The sequence below is a fragment of the Canis aureus genome, chromosome 15 (assembly GCF_053574225.1).
Source record: "Canis aureus isolate CA01 chromosome 15, VMU_Caureus_v.1.0, whole genome shotgun sequence".
Lineage (NCBI taxonomy): Eukaryota > Metazoa > Chordata > Mammalia > Carnivora > Canidae > Canis > Canis aureus.
Genome location: NC_135625.1, coordinates 32,346,574 through 32,368,789, shown reverse-complemented (window position 1 = coordinate 32,368,789; position 22,216 = coordinate 32,346,574). Strand labels below are relative to the sequence as shown.

General features: G+C 43.6%; 1 protein-coding gene and 1 long non-coding RNA gene across 12 annotated transcripts in view; one reads left to right on the top strand and one right to left on the bottom strand.

Moving 5' to 3' along the window:
* The window catches only part of LOC144284463 (uncharacterized), a 208,203-nt gene that overhangs the window by 38,812 nt on the left and 147,175 nt on the right, over positions 1–22,216 (top strand). For 8 of the 11 annotated variants that reach the window (XR_013352871.1, XR_013352870.1, XR_013352869.1 and 5 more), the window contains exons 4-6: positions 1,045–1,158; positions 19,717–19,761; positions 20,258–20,345. Coding sequence is in view for 4 of the 11 variants with exons in the window: in XM_077849002.1 (XP_077705128.1) it covers positions 1,045–1,158; positions 19,717–19,761; positions 20,258–20,345 (247 nt within the window). In the remaining 7 variants the exon portion in view is untranslated. Of the gene's footprint in view, positions 1–1,044; positions 1,159–19,716; positions 19,762–20,257; positions 21,939–21,979; positions 22,118–22,216 lie in introns of those variants that run through there. The other 3 variants (XR_013352873.1, XR_013352874.1, XM_077849000.1) reach the window with 2 other exon arrangements.
* On the bottom strand, positions 18,912–22,115 carry LOC144284465 (uncharacterized). The gene is made up of 3 exons (XR_013352877.1): positions 21,950–22,115; positions 19,947–20,291; positions 18,912–19,287 (listed from the first exon to the last, which is right to left on the bottom strand). It is a non-coding gene; the product is annotated as an uncharacterized LOC144284465 (long non-coding RNA).

Here is a 22,216-nt window from a genome sequence, read left to right as displayed (position 1 = left end):
ATTTGTTGAACAAATAGTGGAAAATAGTGGATGACCTTTCTACACATAGCACTTTACCTGGAATGGTATTTGTTGAACAAATAATGGGAAATAATGAGTGAGCTTTCAACTTGTGTCTCTGTCAAAATTATACAGCACTAATTGGTCTTTTAAGGGGATATATTTATTTTACCCTGTATCTGCTACCCTCTATCAGTCTAAAGATACCAAAATTACTCAGCAGATACGTTCTGTTAGAACGTCATTTCCAGAATTAGCCTTAGGCTCTGTCCATTTGAGTGGATGTGACCTTCCTGTGAGATAAAAACAACTGAATTTATTTCAAGTGGATTGGGAATAGGAAGAAGAGAATGAACCCATGCAGCATAAGTCAACTAATTAAAATAAAAGGTGGATTTGCAACTACTCTTAGGGTCCTTTAGAAGAAAATTTCAGGGCAGATTCAAGTTGCTTTTAACATTATTATTTTTTAAAAGTATTTAATTTATTTGTTCATGAGAGACATAGAGAAAGGCAGGCTCCCTGTGGGGAGTCTGATGCGGGACTCGATCTCAGGGATCACGATCTGAGTTGAAGGCAGACGCTCAGCCACTGAGCCACCCAGGTGCCCTGCTTTTAACATTATTGTTAAGAGACACTGGAATCAACCTTCCCAAGGTTGAGTTGTTAGGTTATCTATCCTTTGTCAGCTTCCACTGGAATATATTTTGATTATAGATCCATTTTATAAACTTCAGTTTAACAAACGTCCTGAAGTTGTGAAACACTTCTAGAAACCATATTTTTGAGGCCCTTAAACTTCACCTGGTGGAAGATAAAACTTAAGATGGGCAAAGCTTAATACTTGGGATTTTTCAGTGAGAGAACATTTGTAATTGACAGTAATTACAAATACCCCAAATGTCATTTTCTAAATCAGAGCTGTCAGGGGTCCAGCTGAACAGTTCAGAAATAATCCCTGCTTCACATTTTGCTTTTTTAGGTTCACAGAGGAGGGGGAGTGAACACAGTTGCATCTATATGGTTTTATGTTTGTTACTGTAGGCCCTGACTGCCCAAATCCTGCAGGAGAGGTCACAGAGACCAGAAGTTGCATGTTCAGTCCCTGAGCCCTGCAAGGCTAGAAGTGGTGTGCAACCCCTAAGCACACTGTCAGAGGTAAGCTGCCCCTAAACTCCTTCTGGGCTTCTGCTCTGGTTCCTGGTATCTCCGTTTTTTGTTTTGTTTTTTTTTTTTCTTTTCTTTCTCTCCTCTTTTCTTTCCTTTTTTTTTTTTTATTTTTTTATTTATGATAGTCACAGAGAGAGAGAGAGAGAGAGAGAGAGAGAGAGAGAGGCAGAGGGAGAAGCAGGCTCCATGCACCGGGAGCCCGACATGGGATTCGATCCCAGGTCTCCAGGATCGCGCCCTGGGCCAAAGACAGGCGCCAAACCGCTGCGCCACCCAGGGATCCCCCCTCTTTTCTTTCCTATTGAGAGGTAATTGATTTATAAGTTTAAGGGGTACAATGTGTTACAATGTGTCCATTTGTTGCATTTTTAAAAAGATTTTATTTATTAATTCATAAGAGACACAGAGAGAGGCAGAGACATAGCCAGAGGGAGAAGCAGGCTCCCTGCAAGAAGCCCAGGGTGGGACTCAATCCCAGGACCCCAGGATCATGCCCTGAGCCAAAGGAAAAAGCTCAACCACTGAGAACCCAGGAACTCCATTTGTTGTATTTTTATATTGCAATATGATTACCACTGTCTTGTTAGCTAACACTTCTATTGTGTTACATAACTACTATTTCTTTTTTGTGGTGAGAACACTTAAGATCTAATCTCAGCAACTTTGAAGTTTATAATACAGTGTTGTTGTTGAGTATAATCCTATGCTGTGCATTTGGTCTCCAGGATTTACTCATCTTCTAATGGTGAGTTTGAAACCTTTAACAATATTTTTCCAATTCCCCCTTCACCCTTCAACCCTGGTAACCACCCTTATATTCAGTGCTTTTGAGTTAGGTTTTTTGGATTCCACCTGTAAGTGATATCATGTAGTATTTATCTTTGTCTTCTCTCTTCTCTCACAGTAATGACCTCAAGGTTCATCCATTTTGTTGCAAATATCCATCTTTCTCATGGCTGAATAATATTTCATTATAGATGAATAGATAGATGATAGATGATAGATAGATAGATAGATACCACATCTTCTTTACCCATTCATCTGTCCTCATGTTTCCTTGATTGGGGAGCCAACCCTAATGCACTTGCTGAGACCTTGACATTCTTCTTGTCCTAGATGTCTGACCTTGACCTTCTCTCTACTACCTGGAGTCCTGCATTCAAGAAGGTGGATTCTCTTTGTTCCCAGAGCTTGCTGCCTACCTGGTTGCTAGTACGGGCACTTCTCAGAACCCGCAACCAGGGGAAGGATTGATACTTGCTTGTCTGATATCCACGTTGTCACATTGCCATGAGTATTGTAATTGGGTTGGGAGTCACTCTTTTCAGGGGTCAGTCACAAAGTCGGATCAGGCTCTTACACAAACCCATGCAATCCTATCTCTGCTCTCTGACATCTCAGTAACTCTCGCAATCATGTCTGCGCACATTATGGTAACAACTTGCTGTTTCAGTTGGAGAAACCAATGATTAAACGAGACGTTTTGATTTTGTACTCTTTTCAGTGACCTCTAACCCCCACCATCATTTTTCTTGTCACCATGAAGAACTTACATTTTCTTTTCCTTTTTCTTTTGGTTAACCATTTTTGCTAGTTGTTGCAAAGAGGGACAAAGGAATCTGCTGTTCTGCTCTAAAATTGCCTGGAAAATGAAATCAAAGCCCAGTTGGCTGTTTTTTTCTTGGTAGAGTTTAATTCTTATGCTTTCGTCATGGCCCCAAATGAATGATCCATCTGAAACAAAGAAGGGCTGGGAGTTCAGGACAAGGCAGACAAATGGGGGGTGGAGGTCAAATGTGGCCAATACCAGACTTAATTTGCCCGGCAGGAGAGCCATAGCTGTGGGTGACGTGGGCAGAATGAGTTTTAAAAGAAAGCAAACAAGTGGAGACACCATTTCGGAGATTGAATTTGGTTTTGTTTATTTTGTGTGCGGAATGAGATTGTGTGGGAAACAGAGACATTATCCATGAAGAATGCTAAGGTAATTTATGTTGCTTCCTTCCATCAATTACATTCTGTGAGCTTGGAGGAGAATTGCGTTCCATCGAGTTACAGCCTTTGTACAGCCAGTCTCTATAGAAATGACTCTCCAGAGTAATTTCATAACCTGCGCTGACAAAGATATAATTCATACTGTGCTGCCTTTTGTGGGGGCTTTAAAAAAACAAGCCATGTACCATTTCACAGTTATTTTTTTTTAAGTTTGACCAAGGAAAGGAAAAATACATTTCTCCTTCCCACTAAATTAGAAAACCAATAGACCTAAGGGAGAAAGGCAAAATCTGGCTGCCTAGCCTTCTGGAAAAAACATGCATCAACACAGACCAGAGTTTTCTCGTATGGAAAATGACAGGATTGAACTTCATCACTTCCAAGTTTCATTTCCACTCCCCAGAGTCTCAGAACCTCTGGTTCTAGGTTTATTTTTTCCCGGGGAATGTGACTCCTGAATGAAAATAGAAAGTTCCTCTAGAGACTTTTCCTTAGATGAGAATTCCTCTGCCGCAGATGGCTTCCATGGCATTCCGGCCGACCGGCTTCCTCCAGGGGATTTGGCAGAAGAGATGGAGCTGAAGATCGGAAGAAAACGTGCCATTTAAGGAAGGCTTGAGCTTGGTAGAGGATCCCCCCCGGCAGGTGGGGGGCAAGATGGTAGGGAGTCAGAGAAGAGCAGAGCCAGGGAGCCAGGGCGCAGGGATCCGTAAGTTCAAACACTGGGAAAACACCCAAGGAAGACGGCCAGTGACAGGAACCAGGAGAGCCCACCAGTGAGGCCGAGGGGCCAGCAGCCTGGGAATGACGTTGATCCGGGAGACAGTGTGCTGTTTTGCCTTTGTCACCTCATTTCTGTGTGGTGCACTCAATAGCCAACAGCAGGAGGTCTGCCTTGTGGGCTGGCAGGGGACCGTTATTGCAAACAGCTCCCTGCGGAGCAGCAGGGGATGTGGAACATTCTCCTGGCCCAACTGATTTCCACCAAAGGGCAGAGCATTCTGTTTGAAGTCATGGGATTGGTCTGAAGCTGCCTGGCTCATTGATCAGTGAGCTGGTGGTATTTGCCACTTTCTGTCCCTTCAGGCTTCTGTTTCCAAACTAAACTTGCACATTTCCTGCTCTATCAGGGTATTTAAAATCTTTATAGGCCCCAGGCACTCTAACTTTTGGGCTCTTTCAAACATATTACAATAATTCACCATTTGCTTATGAAATTGGCCACCCATTTAATTTACATTTGGCCATGACTTCTCAGTAATCAGCTGGCAGACATGGGAATTCTTCTGCAGTGAGAAAAATCTAATGTAACATGCAAATTGTTTTCAGAGGTCATACATTTATATAGATAATAAATGTAACAATGGAGGAAGCTGACCTACTGATGTTTCACTGAACATATCCTAATTTGTTCTTTAAAAATGATCTGGGATCAGATTTTCTTTAGCTTGACAGTGCACTCAACCAAAGTTCATCAGGAACACACCTGCGCCTGAACAAGTTAGGTTTACGACTTGTGTGTGTGTGGGGTGGATATACACCATGGGGGACCATGGGGCATCTCAATAGAAGGTGATAGAAAGGCGCTTTTGGGGAATTTGGGAGAGAGTTCAGGGAAGTGGGGCTTTGCTCTGGTTTGGATGTTTTCAGGAAGTGAGGTCATTCTGATTGGATATCTTTATAAACCTTATCTAGAAGGAGGACATATTAGTGAAGGCTAATGTAATAGGTAGAGCAGCCAGGGTCCTATTTTAGCCAGGACAGGGGGATGTTTGGTATGTTTGGCTTGAACAATGTTCATGTATTATCTGTGTTTTGACATGATTATGGAGTGGTCTTGTTTTGTCTTGATTTATCCTGCTTACACAATGGCCTTGTCTGATGCCATTTTCCGTGAAATTATTTATGTTCAAGAGGAGAACATCAAGATTCTCATACAGGCTTTTTTTTTTTTTTTTTCATTCAGGCTTTTTGAATGGGCTTCTCATACACACAGCCTCTGTGACCCTTTCCACAAATAAGGAGGATTTTGGAAGCTAGATATAGCTAAGGAAAAACTTTTATAACATCAGGAAAAATTTTTTGGTGTTATTGTCTTTTGTTTGGAAAGAGAACAAAAATCCAACATGTTTCTCCATGTCATAAAGCATGTCAAGAACGTCATTAAAAGCATAATCTTTGGTTCTGGGTTTTCATTCATTTTTTCCCTCCCACTTAGAACTTCTAGAAACTTTATTGTTTATGCCACTTTTTATCACTTGTCCTCTCCTTTTTTTATTTTGAAACTTTTCAAGCCTTCAGAATAGTTGAAAGAATGAACTCAGAGTACTCTTCACTTGGATTCACCGAAAGTTGACATTTTGCTACATTTTCTCTTTCTCTGCCTAATTATTCAAAAGTAAGTTTTATGACATTTTGCCCCTGAATACTTCAGCACATATCTCCTGAGGACAGGGCCACATCCTCCTATATGATTGCAATACTGTGCATGTAGGTGTTAATGTGTGTGTGTGTGTGTACAGTATAAAGATCTTTCTTCTGAGCCATTTGAGGATACGCTGTCACCATGATGCTCCATCATTCCTGAATATTTTAGTGTGTATTTCCAACAAACGAGAATATTCTCTGCAGATCCACAATGTAATCACTAATACCAGGAAATTAACAGTGATCTATTACTGCCATAGAATACTAGATTTCCCTGGTTGTCCCAATTATGTGCTTTATAGCAAAAGAATCTTGTCCAAAATTGCTGTTACTTTGTCATTGTGTCTCTTCAGTTTCTTCAATCTTCACTTGAGTTCTTCACTCTTCCCTTGACTTCAATGACTTTGAGACTTTGGAAGTGTAGAGGCAGGTTATTCTGTAGGATGTTCCTCAGTGAGATTGTTTCATGTTCCCTCCTGATGAGGTGATCAGAAGTGATTCAGGACTCTTTTAGTAGGTTAGCAGGCCTAACCTGCCTGCTGACAGGTTAGGCATCATTTCAATTTTTCCCGTTCACTTTGGTTATTTGATTAGGTTGGTGTTTGCCAGGCTTCTCAAATTTAAATATACTCTTTTCATTTTTGTAATTAATATTGTGTGTGTGTGTGTGTGTGTGTGTGTGTGTGTGTGTTTGATACTTTGAGGCTATTTAAATATCTTATTCTTCTTTCTTCCTTTATTTACATCATCATGGATTCAGGGATCATTATTTTATTCAACAGGATATAGTCTATTATTATCCTAACTTATTTGATACTCAAATTGTCCAGTATTTGGCCAACAAGAGCTCCTTCAAGTTGGTTTCTGGATCTTTTTTTTTTAAAGATTATATTTATTTATTCATGAGAGACATACATGGAGAGAGGCAGCGACATAGGCAGAGGGAGAAGCAGGCTCCCCGTGGGGAGCCTGATGTGGGACTCAAACTCAGGACTGCAGGATCACAACCTGAGTCAAAGGCAGATGTTTGACCACTGAGCCACCCAGATGCCCCCTGGAAAGAGATGTATTATAAAGAATTGGCTTACCTGATTATGGAACTGGTGAGTCCGAAATCTTAGGGTGAGCCAATAGATTGGAGACCCAGGGGAGCTGATATTCTAGTTCAAGTCGAAGGCCATCTGCTGTAGAACCAGAAAAAGCTAGTGTTACAGATAAAATTTGATGGTAGTTTGCTGGCAAATCCTCTTTTTCTTGGGAAATATTCAGTTTTAATTATTTTTTTTTCTATTCGGGCCTTCAACTGATTGAATGAGGCCCACTCACATCGGGGGGGGGGGGGGCGGCAATCTGTTTTACTCAAAGTCCATGATTTAAATGTTAATCAGAGCCAAAGTACTCTCACAAAAACATCCTGAATAATGTTTGACCAAATATCTGGGCACTTTGTGGCCCAGCCAAGTCAACACAAAATTAACCATCACAATTCCTCCATCTAGTCTCCTAGAAATGTGTGAATCTCAATGTCTGCCAGCGGCTCTTAATTTCTCTCAAGCTATGCCCCTGCTTCCTGTTTATCCAACAAAGTGATATAAATTCTTGAGACTCTCTTGGCTTCTGTAGATGCTCATGTAGAGTCACCTCTGTGTTTGTGGCAGACTTGTGAGTGGAGATGCCTTCCAAAGGGCCTCCATTCCAACTGGATATGGGGAGAAGATGCAAAGTCATTGTTAGAGGAAAGGACAAGTTTTCCAAATGGAAGGGGTAATGATATTATACATGCTTCTTTCATATTTACTTGCCTTTGAGCCAAATGGCCTCATTTCATCTCTCTGGGAAGGCCTGAGCCAACTGTGATGGCAATGAGGTAGGCAGTTTAGAAAACTGACAGGATCCCTCAGGAGATCCTTGACTTCAGGGGGAAGGGGGTGTCTCTCCCAATGCCCCTGGGGGATCAAAGTGCCCTGACTCACTGGAGCTGACAGGCCAAAGATTGAGCATCTCAAAGCAGGCTGGCAGCTATGTTGGCGTAGCATATTATCTACCACAAGATCACCCCATTTAAAAATCATTCTTTTAATACTCTTACCAGTTTTTAAAAATTCTCCTTGTCAATCAAGAATGTAAAATGTAGGAGTCTTATCAGCAGTATGCAAAGCAGATCTAAAATGCGATTGCTCTTAGCGCTCTCCTAATACAATCCAGGCTGTATCATCATCTCATCTGATTTAAGGAAGCATCTCCTTGAGCTGAGAAGTGAAACCCTCCATTCCCCCTCCCCTCCTCCCTCTCTTCCTTTTTTTCTTCCCTCCTCTATTTATTCACTCACATCTCCCCATCTAAAAGTTATTTATTGAGCACTATGCCAATCTTTGGGGTATAAAGATGAATGAGGACCAGTTCTTGACTTTGAGATGATCACGTTCCAGTGAGGGTGACAGAAATAAAAACAAACCTTTGCAATGCGCTATGGTAAAAATTGTGACTCACGACCAGTTCTGGGGGGAATCGAGGCAGGAATTTCAAGGAAGGTCATGTTCTGCAGATTCTTAAGAGATGAGTTGGAATTTTCTAGGCATGCACAGGGCTGGAGGTGGAGATAGTGAGTGTCCCAAAGAGAGGTGACAAACATGGTGATATGAGGAAATAGGACTCCTAGGTGAATCAAGACAATTTCTGCCCTCAGTCTGAGCTGTGGGGCTCTTATGTAGCATCCAAGACCTACCCCAGTCAAGTGAGCATTTTTTTTCTTTTCCATTTTCATGGACTCTACTCCCCACTCTTCCATTGCTTTACCGACACTTGGGTTGCTGTCTTTGCCTTCTGAAACGTCTTTCTATGTGTGGCAGGCTCTCTCCATGGGCAAGTGACCTTGGCCTTGTTCACCTTTCCATCATCCACTCAGGGCCATGAGCGATCTTGCTGAATTCTTGTGACCCAAAAAGAGCTGCAGCAAGAGCCAGCTCACCATCCCAGCTTTAAGTAAAATATTGAGCAGTGATTCACCATTACTCAGAAACTTGTCAGTTCATAAATTGAAAGAAACTCCATTTCCTCTGCTTTTGAACAAATAAAATTGGGTGGTGCATATATGAAAACCATCGATCAGGAAGTTAAGTGTATCCTTGCACAGGTTTGTTTCCCATTAGTCCAGTGAGGGAATGCTGATGTTTTTGTGTACCTATGTAAAATCGGCAGGCTGACGTCCTCTGGGAGGAGTAGGAGTGTGAAAATGTGGCCGCGTTGCCAATAATATGGGAGGAGGATGAAAATAGCAGATGGAAGTTGTGATTAGGGCCAACAGAAATAGGAAACTGCTGCTAGGTCATCTGCCTGGTACCCAGTGCTGGCCTATTAGCTGTCATTAGCCCTTATCCAGGAAACAATTTACATCCGTTGAAATCCTTATAAAATTGGATTTCTGCCCACACACCCATCATCCTGCTTTTTCTTATGGGTTAAAGAAAACGTGGCCCCTGAACTGGTCCCTTTGTGGGCAGAAATGCTATCCTCTGGCCTAGAAGTGGATCAGATCACCCCTTCTCACAACAATATGACCGTGGGTTATATTATCACAGGTTAGAAGACTTTAAAAGTGTATACTGTCTCCTCTCATGCCCAGCAGACTCCACCCTCTTCCCCAAACTGGGAGGTTGTCAAGTTTCCTTTGGAATTTAACATCTTCCTAGAAAAATCCTTTCCAGGGACTGCAACATAGCCTTCACATTTAGGATTTCTTTGTGTGTCTCCTTTGGTTATTCCCAGTTTTGGATTTGGACCTGATAGGCATATATAACTGGATGCTGTGGGATCCAGCTTTCAGTAAGCCTTCTCGACCAAGGGGATGACCCACCTGAGGCTGGTCACCATGCTGGGTGACCCTGTTCCTAAGTTCCCCTTGGTTTCTGTCTGCTTCCCATTTTCTGTAGGTTGGTCTGAAACCTTTTCCTTCTGCTCAGGTAATTTGAATCTTGATTTTTTCTTTTCAAGAGTAATCTGGACCAACCCAGGAAGCCTGGGTTGAGGCTGTGCTCCTGCCTCTAAGGAAATGTGCGCCTGGGACCTGCTTACCCGACGACGCAGCAACTCTGGGCTCCAGCTTGTCTGTATCTCCTTTCCTCCCTCCCTTCCTTACAGACTTATTACAAGGCTACAAAAACCCTGTTATAAGGATTGTCAAGAACTTTTGTAAATGGACCATGAAAAAGAGATTTAAAGAGGTTCACCTGCCTTTCTGTACCAAAGGTTAAAACTCAAGAAGGTCTGTCTTTTTTTCTCCAACACTGTTTGACACAATAGTCTGTTTGATGCCTCCACTTAAAAATCAGACACAAAATCTTTATGAGGACTTATCACCTTCTCCCTCTCCATTTTTGCTTACCTCTTAAGGCTCACCCCCTTGAATAAAGTCTTTTTTTTTTATTCCCACCCTACAGCAGTCTCCTTCCTTCCTGATCGACACTCACAGACTATGGTTGTCTTTAACACGTATTTTAGCACCTGGCTGTTTCCGGCTGCTGTTATTCAGAAGTTGTCTCAGATTTTTAGTTTTCTCTCCCCAATTAGAGAGCGTAGCTGCAGATTTCACCTACATGGAAGCACTTATCCCATTATATGGAGGTTTTATTTCCCTACTAGCCTGCAAGAGCTTGAGGGCAGGATGGATAGGTCATATTCATTTTTATATTTCTAGTGCTTGGTACATAGTAATTGTCAATAAATATTTGTTAAAATGAACTAGTAAACTTCATTGTGACCTTGTAAAGGCAGCATGCAGGGTAGGTAGCAGAAGCTGCATACATGTATGCTGAATTAAATAGGATTATTCACATTCTCTTTTGAACTTTTAATTACTTTGAACACACAATGTGGCAATGAGGTTACTATTCCTGAAGACCCCTGTGCTGTCTGCCTCTGCAGAGATTCTGATATCACCTGCTCACCCTCCCAGGTGATTTCTCAGACTCAAAATGATATAACTGGGAGGGTGTGTGAACAACATTCCTAGGTGGTCCCAATTTCATTCTCCCTTTCTTCCTAGGTGATGGAATTTCTAGCTGGCACCATGTTCTTCCAGCCATCCTGATGGCCAGTTGTGGCTATGTGTCCAAGTTCTCAGTCATGAGTAACCTCCTTAAAGAGAAGGAGTGTGGCCTCCACTTTCTTTTTCCCCATTCCAAGGGATGAGGGCAAATCTCTAGGAATGGCAGAGCAGTTAAACAAGTACCAAGTACCTGACTCCCTGAGTCATCATGGAGCAGAGCCATTATACCCAGCTTTAGCTTTTGGGTGGGAGACAATGTTCAAACATTGCTACATACTTTGGGTCTGTCTCAGCAGTCAGAGCTATGCTTACCTAAGCAGGGGCTATGAAGATGGCTCAGTCTTATCTTTTGCCTTACAGATGAGGACATTGAGATCCAGAGTGGCCAGCCTGGTTTACACATTGTAGTGGTGGAGTCTCTGAGTTTATAACTCTAGCCCAGGGTTCCATCCCGACTGAGCAGCACATGCTCAAGTGTGAGCCTCATGATAGCTCACAGGACAGGTCTCTAAGATTACAACCCCAAAGATGTGTACGCAGGGGCAGCTTCACTGTACAATGCTCTCTTTCTTTTGCAGGGTGTAAACAGGCTGGAATGGGCAGAGTGGATAGAAATTCAGGGCCTTGCATGGCCATGGAGGGCTCAGCCCCAAACGCCATCTATTTTAATTGGGTCAGGACTAGGCGCCAGGCAGCTGAGAGGGAACACAAATTACTTCACCTCTATACAGGCCAAGGATGGGCCTTAGAGAGAAGCAAAAATAGATCATGTGTCTTCTTACAGGAGAAAACTGAGTTTGAAAAGTAGGATTTTGAACCATTGAATTTTGGAAGGTAACTGAGCAGAGAAGCTGCCTGGGCCAGAGTGCTCACTGTCAGGGGGAGGACAAGAGGAGAAGGAAGCTCCATGCTGAGGTCTGGGACTCAAAGACTCCTCTGACTCTGCATATCTACTTGTTATGCAAGTATGCCACGAGGTGGTGCTTCCACCAGCATATGCCTCAATGGAAGATCTTGTAATTAGGCTCTTTTGTAAATCATGAATTCTGTATACAAAATAGGGAGATGTCCCATGATGACATTATGTAATGAAAGCAGGCTATGTGCTCTTAAAACTAAAAATATTCAAGGTGGGCCAACCAGGTGATTAGACAGAAAGGTATTGTGGTTTCTTGAGAGGAGCTGTGGCAAACCCAATCCTCAACCCAGGGACTCAGGCGAGGTCATCTGACTTCCCCATGCCTGGGGCTTCTGTTCACAGGGTCTCCACGGTGGGGCCTTCTCTGTGCTTGTTGCCTTGAGAGTGCTTTTTGAGCCAACAGAGGGGCTTACACAGCAGGGCAATCTGGTATTTGCTTTGACCAAAGAAAAAGCTCCTAGAACTGGAAAAAAACCCAATTCACCAGTTAATCCCACCCCCCACCATACCCTTTTAACATAGTAAAACTCAGGCTTAGAGAAATAACATTTTCAAGTTCACAAAACAGGTTACTAGAAAGTCAAGAAAGCCAGGAACCCTGCTGCCCAGAGTGGTTTTCACACTGCCCTAAATGCAAATAGGATTTGGCCATCAGCTTTATAATCACCTAAAACACAGGTTAGGGTATATTTATCCTTAAAAGAAGCAAACACATATGGTAATCTGTATTGAAACCAAAACAGAAGGGTAGCATTCACTTATACACCTGGAGAACACACCCTTAAAGGGTTATGATTTCATGCCCTCACTGCCTGTGCGGAGGCTCTGTAAAGTTGAAGCCAAGCAGTATTGGGCCAGGATCCTGAACAATGGGATCCTGAGTACTTTTGGAAGGAGAGTAACTTTACCTTAATTAGAATGATGGATTGTGTGGGCTGAGGCAAATAGGCATACTCCTGCTTGCCCCCCACAAACATTGTTCATTAATAAACTCTGGGGGTCCCTTCACGTCCAGGCCAGTGGTTTAGAAATGAGAGCATAGTTGTTGAAGAAAAAGGTGAATGGCTATAAGGAAGCCTGAATTTTAGTAATGAAAAGGGTTTCAGTTCTATAACCTCAGCGACTTGAAAGGTTATAGTTCTCTGATATCTTAGGAAGCCAGTCATAGTGAACTAGGGATTGATGGTGGTTAGGAATAGGTGGATGCTACTAGCTGGAGAAGAGTTTGTGGGTCAGTCAGGCGAGGAAGGCTTGGACTGGGCATTGCTTGGGTTTTTTGCCTAGAATGGAAGAATCCAAATTAATGTAGTCTAGTTGGCCTTTTCTGCAAAGCTGGATAAAATTGGATTCTCTCTTCTTCTCTAGAGACACATACTTGGTAATCCATACATAGTATGTGTCCTCAGTCTATATGTTGGTCACCTGTGATAAAATGGGTTGGTTAAACACAGGCCAGGTCTGGAAGTCTGCTGCCCCCAGGATGGCTTTAAAAAAATGTACATATATATTATCATGGTGAAATATACATGAAATAAGACTTGCCATTTTAACCACTTTTATGTGTACATTTCAGTGGCATTAAGTACATTCACAGGGATGTGCAATCATTACCAAGATTTCTTTGCAAAACTTTTAAATCATCTCAAATAGAAACTTTGTACCCATTAAGCAAAAACACCTCATTTTGTCCTCTCTCTAGCCTCTGATAAACCTTAATCTACTTCTTATCTCTATAAATTTGGCTATTCTAGATATTTGATGTAAGTGGAATCATATAGTATTTGTTCTTTTTTGTTTGGCTTATTTCACTTAGCATAGTGTTTTAAAAGCTTATCTGTGTCATAGCACATATCAGAACTATTTCCCTTTTTATGACTACATAATTTTCCATTGTAGATTTAGACAACATTTTGTTTATTCATTCATCTGTCGATGGACATTTGAGTTGTTTCCACCATTTGGCTATTGTGGATACTGCTACGGTGAACACTGGTGTCCAGTGTTTTTTGAGTCTCTGTTTTCAATTCTTCTGGGTATATATATCCAGAAGTAGAATTTCTGGGAACATATAGTAATTCTGTATTTAACTTTTTGAGGAACTGACAAACTGTTTTTCCACAGTGGCTTCACCATTTTGCATTTCTACCAGCAATGCACAAGTATAGGATAGCTTGTATCTATTATTTATGTATGTATTGGAAAGGAGTTGGTTAGAAAAATAGAAACCACTCTATCACTCTATATGTGCTGAAGATAAAGGGTTTAAAATTGAGTTGGGATCTTCCTCATAAATTGGAAGATTTAGGGGTCTAGAGATCAGAGCAGCTGCACCAAGCATTTGGGAGAATTGTCCTCAAAAGTCAAAGAGGTTGGCACTGAGGATCTCAGCTTGGAGTTCTGAAGCAGCCAGCTCTCAAAAGGTTGCCTGGCATTCTTGAGACTCTCCCAGAAGCTCCCACCAAATGTCTTAGTCTGCAGTGGTGAAGAACTTACCAGGAGCCTGCGGGGAATCTCTCATCTCCACACATGTGGCCATAACTGTTTCTGAAGATGATAGCTCCTCAAGCTCATGACGGTTCCTCTCATTGGAAAACTAACCCAGAATTATCTAGAGAAGAAGATCTTGGGGAACATGGTTGCCATTCTTAGAAGGGAGAGGCGGTGGTGCCAGCTGGCAGCAAGTAGACCAGCACAATTTACAGTCTTCTTTGTTCAGAAAGGATTATAGGTAGTTTATAAAAATATAGAAATATCCAATGAACATAAATTCGAATGTGAGCAAATGAAGACAAAAAGACAGGAGGAGGGAGTAAAAATGGAGCAAGAAATAAGGCTAAGCATGACCAGCCACAATCATCTACACATTTACCACAGTGTTTATACTCTCCATGAGATAAAAATTGCTTGGGAGGTTGAACAATGTTCTTAAGGTATTAAGGTCAGATGAGAACCTTTCTCAAGGGACAGGAAGTCTTCTGTGGAGATTAAGAAGAGGCCACAGCCATGGGATAGCTTGTGGGTAGTAGCACTTGGCTGTGCCTTGAAGTACATCCTGGGGGGTTGTAGGTGCTACTAATTTACCTCCTGCTGTAGATGGAATTGTGCCAGCCAACCCCACCCTCCCTATACATATGTTGAAGTCCTAATAGCCAGTGCCTCAAAATGTGACTGTATTTGGAGATACTGTTTTTAAAGAGGTAATTAAATTAAAATGAAGTCATTAGCATGGGTAGACTGGTGTACTTATAGGAAGAGGAAATTATGACACAGACAAATACAGAAGACAAATCATATGAAGGCACAGGGAGAAGATGGCCATCTACAAGCCACAGAGGGAGCTCTTGGGAGAAACCAGCCCAGTGGGTGCTTTGATCACAGATACCCAGCCTCCCGAATTATGAGCAAAGAAGTTTCTGTTGTTTAAGCCACCAAGTTTATGGTACTTTGTTATGGCAGCCCTAGCAAACTCATATGCTCCCATATCTAAAATTGGCATCATTTACTGAAGTGGGGCTGTGCTCACAATTCTTTGGGGTACATTGTCTTTAGCTTCTAATCTGACAAGTGTTTACTGAGCATAGAGCTACGCAGGCCTTGGTGTAAGGCCTACAAGTAATACAAACATGAAGAAGACAGTCTCAGGCCTCACAGAGCTTACAAACCAGAAAGCATAACTCCATTGAGATGCAGCAAATGTAGATACAAAGAATGTACTGTGTGAGCAAAGATGAGGAAGAGACTCATTGCAACAGGGGCAACAGGGAGGTCTTCAGAGAGGTGGTAATTATTTAACTTGAATCTTTTTTTTTTTTTTTAAGATTTTATTTATTTATTCATGAGAGACACTGGGGGAGAGAGAGAGAGAGAGAGGCAGAGACACAGGCAGAGGGAGAAGCAGGCTCCATCAGGCAGGATGGCATCAAGCTCGCCCCAGAGGCAGAGGAACGACGTTGCAATCCGTTGCTGTGTATTATGCTATTCACGTGCATCTTGGGGTTTTGTTAATCTTAGTGACAAGAAAGCCCCTCCCTACCCCCTTTTGTCCCTTTGGGGCCATCTCACTTCGGTGGTGTCCCAGGTATCACGTGTCCTCCCGAGCAGCTTCACTGGCCCGCTGTTCGCCCAGTGCCCTTCGGAGGGGCCTTCGGAGCACCCTCCGCGCCTCGCCGCCAGACGTCAAAAAGCAGTTTTTTTAAAAAAGATTTTATTTATTTATTCATGAGAGACACAGCCTGAGAGAGAGAGAGGCAGAGACACAGGCAGAGGGAGAAGCAGGCTCCACGCAGGGAGCCCGACGTGGGACTCGATCCCAGGTCTCCAGGATCACACCCCGGGCCGAAGTCAGCGCTAACCGCTGAGCCACCCGGGCTGCCGGCAGGACTCGATCCAGGGACCGACCCCAGGATCAGGCCCTGAGCCGAAGGCAGTGCTAACCCACTGAGCCAGTGGGCTGCCCTAACTTGAATCTTAAAGGAGAATGAGAAGGGTTTTCCTAAGTGTGTGTGTGGTATGGTATGTGTGTATGTGGTGTGTATGTGTGTACATGTTTGGTGGTGTGGGGTGTCTGTGTGTGTTTGTGATATTTGTGGTATATAGTATGTGTGTGTGATGTGTGTGGTTGATGTAGGGTATGGTGTGTATGAATGACTATGCTTGGTATCTGTGGTGTGGGGGGTGTGTGTGTGTGTGTGTGTTTGGGGGCAGTGAGTATCTGTGGGGATAAACCTCTAGATTTCTCAGGAATCGCCCTCCAGACAGGTGGACAGACAGTGCTAAGTTTAGACAGATCTAAATGAATCAATGGTTGAATAAATCAATCCAAAACAATCCAAAACACTGACAGAGTGTCCTGAGCACCAGGAAGAGCAGCAGGTAAAGGTGGCTGGTGTGGCAGCAACGCAGGAGGGATTTCTCATTCTAGTCCCTGTGCCCTGGAGAAGAGAAGCCAGGGCTCTCACATCCACCTCTATTCCCAACAGCTCTCAGAATGGAAATGAGGCCTTCCTGACAGGAGAACAAAGGGCTGGAGAGTATCTCTGAGGAACTGGGAGGAGGAACCATACTCACTTTTCTTTTGAGTGAATGACTCTTCGTTCACTTGGATTTGGCCTCTGAGGGATGATAGGGATTGTTCAGGAGGGTCTAAGGGTATGCCAAATGAGAGAGATAGAGTGGAGGGAAGAGAAGATGGGAGGGGAGAGGGGACAAGAGGAGGACCAGGAAAGAGAGAGGAAGAAAAAACATCCAGAGTTCTAAAAAAAAAAAAAGGGAGGGGGGTATTCCTAATGAATGAGGTTTGTCTGGGTTGGGCAGTTTGATTGATGGAGCTCTGGGATGATCAATATCAGATGCCTTATTCAATCTCCATCAGTTGCTGATTTTCTCTGATTTGAGAACACTATTTCCACATATGCACTCTGGATCCTGGGGAGACCCCAAGGAGAGAGCTCAGATGGCTCTATACAAATTCATTCCCAACACCAGAGAAGCAGTTCCACGTACATGCTTGCAGAGTCCTGAGTGAATGGCACTCTCTCAGTAGGAGTGGTAGCTTCTAGTTGGCAAGTGGTCATAATAAGCCAGACATGTCTTTAGCTCTTTAACAGGATTACCTCATTAATCCTTATGGCAGGGATCCCTGGGTGGCGCAGCAGTTTAGCGCCTGCCTTTGGCCCAGGGCATGATCCTGGAGACCTGGGATCGAATCCCACGTCGGGCTCCCGGTGCATGGAGCCTGCTTCTCCCTCTGCCTGTGTCTCTGCCCCTCTCTCTCTCTCTCTCTCTCTCTGTGTGACTATCATAAATAATAAATAAAATTTAAAAAAAAAATCCTTATGGCAACCCTATAGACTAGGTACACTTATCCCCAATTTAGGCCTAGCTTGGACAAGTAACTCATCTGAAATCACTTAGCTAACAGGTAGTGACACCTGGATCCAGGTTTGTCTGACCCTGCTGCCCACACTAGTATCTACAATAAACTATGGGCTCCCTAAACAAGAATCATTATCTCCCCGGGGCCAAACCCAAGTGCTCATTGAATGAATACATGAATGAATGAATGATGGAAGGGCAGTGAAGTAAATTATTGTAAGGCTGGTGATAAAATCTGTAACCTGGGGGCACCTCGGTGGCTCAGTGGTTGAGCGTCTGCATTCGGCTCAGGTTGTGATCCCAGAGTCCTGGGATCGAGTCCCAAGTCAGGTTCCCCACGGGGAGCCTGCCTCTCCCTCTGCCTGTGTCTCTCATGAATAAATATATAAAAGAAAAGAAAATCTGTATCCTGGCCCAAGAATCAAGTCTCCCTAATATGTTTCCAAGGCAAGCTCTGAAAACAGAGAAGGTGTGTTTTTCAGCAATGCCCACTACTGTGGTTTTTAATTTTTCTTGTTGGAGCCACAAGGGCCCTTGGCTGACACACAGCTAGCTCCCCTGTGACTGAGCTCAGCATCCTGAAGTCTCCTAGAGGAACCAGCCTTGAGACTCCTGGGAACACTGTGATCCTCTTCCCGGCCCACCCTCACTACGACCTGCACCCCTGAGGTGTCCTCAAATACACTCAAAGGAGACGTATTTTGGAAGAGAGGACGTCACAGAGCCCAGGGCCCCATTCTGCATTTGGCATGGCCCCAAGGACGCTTTGCAGGAGTCAGAAATGTGATTTCCAGTTGACTCCATGGAATGCTTATTTCAGGAGGGTTGTCATTCTTATCTGTTTACTGCATCTCTCTTTGTAGGAGGCTCTGCTTTTCTAGAATTTTTATACTTTCCCTAGCATTTTGCGTTTTGGTAATTGACTTACAAGAATAGTTCTGTAACATAAATCAACAATGAAAAGCAAATTACCCCTGCCCGCATCCTTCCATTCCTTTTTCATCTCAAGCAGTATTTTCAGTATGACTAACCCAGTCTGACGTAATTTGTCCATCGATCTCTACGATGTACATTAGAAAATGCGTTCTGCAGGCCCCAGCATGCAGCCCTCTGTGTGTGCCACATTGCTTTAGAAAACCTATTAGCGGAACAGAAATATCTAGCGCCCAGCCCAGCCTTTTTGCTGAGAATATTAGAACTGGTGATAATTACTTTATTAATCATAAGGGGTAACAGCAGTGCTTATGTCACGGCAGTCGTAAAATAAGTGCTTTTATGGCAAATGTAGTTAAAAAGAAATGACTGATTGGATTTATGGTACTCAGCAGTTGAAAAAAAAAAGGGAATCATGCGTTTTCTTTCTTTAGTTAAATGTTCGTTAAATGTGTACCACTAAGAGCTATTTGTAATAATTCCCTAGTCGGTCCATGTCCTAGGAGAATTTATTTTAAAGTACAAATTAAAGCTTAAATTAGCCTTTATTAAAAAAATAGATATATATAGTGCATCAACATTGGATCTCCTGAGAGAAAGGGAAGAGAGAGATGTAGTCACACTGAAGGGAAGGATCTGTAGCAGCAACTTGGAAGCGATGTTTGGCTTTGGGGTTCAGGCACAGCCTGTTGGCACTTGCCACTTGAGTTCTGGAGGCTGTGGTTCAGACTGAAGACCCAATTGAGCTATGCTCCAAAGGCAGGGAAACCACAATGACCAAGGACATCATTGAGGGCGATGTTTACATCTCCGTTGTTAAAGCGAATCCTTGACTTATAAAAGTTGAGAGTTTGTTTCCTTAAAGTCCCTCTTGTGTACAAGTAAATAAAAATAACCTTGAGTTTCCTGTTTGGCTTTCACATACCTAGCAATAAAACAATAACAACAAGAGCAAAGCAATAGGATCAGTCAACGTTGCCCTTTTTATTATTGACTAAAGCTGTGTGTGTGTGTGTGAGTGTGTGTGTGTGTGTATTAGTTTGGAAGGAAGAAAACATTTGTTGAGTGCTGACTGCATTTCGCACGCTTCACATAGACTCTCTCACTTAATACTCAAAACAGCCCTGTGCTTTAGATAGCGTCATCCTGAATTTACATGCCAAAACCTAGCCCCAGTGTTCTTGCTCTAAAAGTAGTTCAGTGAGTGGCAGTTCTGGAATTCTGACTCAGAGCTGCCAGATTGCCTTACACCAGGATGTTTGCAACTAAAACAAGACAAAATTATTGAATGCTGAGTGCTGGACAATTTCACGAGTAGAATGGTGAGGGATGTGTTATTATCTCCATTTTACAGGTGGACGCTCGAAGAAGCCAAGTTGCCCAAGATCACACGGCTCAAGTGAGTAAATTCAAACCTAAGTCTGTTTGCTGGAATCACGGGCCATTTCTACACATTCCAAGTAACTTATTCTACCCAATAACTACTGGTTCTAGGAACTTTCTCTTTATGTTACATCCCTGTTGGCTAAAAGGGAAGTTCATTTGCTTTTGCTTTGCCTTTTGTGATCAGTAGAAAAAACTCACCACCGTCCTTTGGGTAACCCCATTCACAAAGCACCAAGTCTTCAAATTGTTCTTTAGCAGTTTAAGGGATTCCAACTCACAATGTTTTCTCTCTGTGGAGATAGTGTTACTCCTTCCTCGTCCCGCCCGAATTAACACACAGAAACCAGGCAAAAGAAACTGCTTCATTAAACAGAACCTGTCACCTTTTGTGTCACAGCTGGGCTAGTTTTGTTTCAAACAGACAGAATTGGAATAGAGGATGCAGCTGAGGTGAAGACTTGGCATTGAGAGGATCCTAACAGATGCTGGCTCTTTCTTCTTCTTGGCAGCCCCACTGGCCCAGAGCAGGAGACCTGAGAGTTCCTACAGGAGGCAGTGGTGGAAGTTCTGATGAGCAGATGGCCTTTGGAAGATTTGGTAACCAACCTTAGGGAGGGGGGTTCTGGACGAAGACTCCAGGTATGGAGTGAGGCAAAATGGTCAAGATAGGAACTTAGCAATCACAGTGGGGTACAGTGTAGGTCAGAAAGAACAAGACCCAAAGTGCACATTCAAGCAAGGATTCGTATCTTACACTACTGAGCCTTTGGGCCCTTAAATTCCTTTACGGACTCGATAGGTCCTGTGGCTTGGGATAAATCTGAGGGCCAGCTATATAATTTTACTGTATAAAATGAAAATGCAAGGTCCTTGTTAAAAAAAAGACTAGAAAAGAGTTCTGTTAAAAGTGCTAAAATGTAAGACTCTCGTCTTTCTATTACTTTGTTTTTTTATTTGCTATTTAATATCATACTCCCCTGGGCATGGGATGCTTGCAATGTCAGTATAAATCCTCCCAAGTGGCAGGAACCCTGTTACGTAGCAGTGTGGCCTACCAACTTCCAGGCTCCCTTCCTGCCAGCTACCACAATCACAGTGTCATGGAAGCCAATCTCCTCTTCCCCCAGGCCCAAAGCCCCAACTCACTGAGGACAGGTGTTCCCAAAGGGATTGCGACTTCCATACTGGGAAGTGTTTGGTCGTGGGTTGGTGGTAGGTGAGAGGCTTACACCTGCCAGATTGTACATGGCCAGGATGGAGGACAGTTGCCACCATGCTCTGCCCTGAGACACAACCCTGAGCTCCTAGGGTGCCTGGGCCTCCTTTGGCAGTAAGGAGTGGTGGCGGAATGAGGGCCTTCCATCCCTGTCTCCCAGCCTAACTGACCTGGTTGCCACCCCGGGCAGAGGGCAGCAGGATGGGGAGAGGGAGCAGTAGTAGGTGGGTGCAATCTGGGCACCGGGACCCAGAGGCAGCTAAGAACCCATCCCAGGGAGGCAGGGAGATGGTGGAAGGTGGGACCAGTGTGTGAGCCAAGGCTCTAAGTTCCCTGGGCATATTCCACTTTCCCATGCATTTCAATTGCAAAACAGAAATTAAAGATATGATGAAGGATTTTGAGACAGTGACCTTGGAGCCTGGGGCCCTGGACAGTTGCCCTGGCCACATGCCCATGAAGCCAGCCCTGACCTGAGGTGTGGCCTCAGGAGCCCCAGCATAGGTATTAGAAGATGATAGGGCAGGAACACCAGATGGATCGTGGCAGTTTGGCATTTTAATTAAACATTTCTATTTATATGTGCCTGTTATATGTGTTCCATGGCCTTTTGCTAATTTGGTGTGTCATCCTTGTCCGGGTTTTCTCTCTGTAGCGTCACGGGGTGTGTCACTATTTAGTTATCTGATTTTGGACAGATATTAATTTCTCTTCCCTTTTAGCTCCCATGTTCTGGATAGTTCTATTAACTCAGAAGTTTTTAAAACCTCATATTGGATATTGCGATAATGGCATAATTTGGGGTAGTTCTACCTGCCTATCAGTCTGTCTGTCCCCCTTCTGTCTGAACAAAGGAGTTCCCAGTGTTGCCAAATCTGTCATTCACCATCTGTGAAACTGCTTTTTAGGTGGGGTTTCAGGAAAGTGGGTCCCCTGTGCCTAGTTTTTGATTAATAGGAGAGGAGGAAAAATGGCCTGGACCTACCTCCTATCAGGAATTGATCTTTCTTTCCAGCAAGCAGGACACACTCCAAGGGCTCTGGAAGATATCTCAGCACTCCAGGCATCAAAGAACCCGGGCTGGGAGGGGTGGCCAAGAGCGTGTGTTTGCAGGGAACAGCAGAGGAACAGAGCATCTGATGGGCCGGCCCCCCCTGCCCCCGCCCCCCCCGCTGCTGTGTGACCACAGGCCAGTCCTTTTCCCCCTCTGGGCCCCAGTCTTTTCATCTTTAAAATAAAGAGACTGGACTAG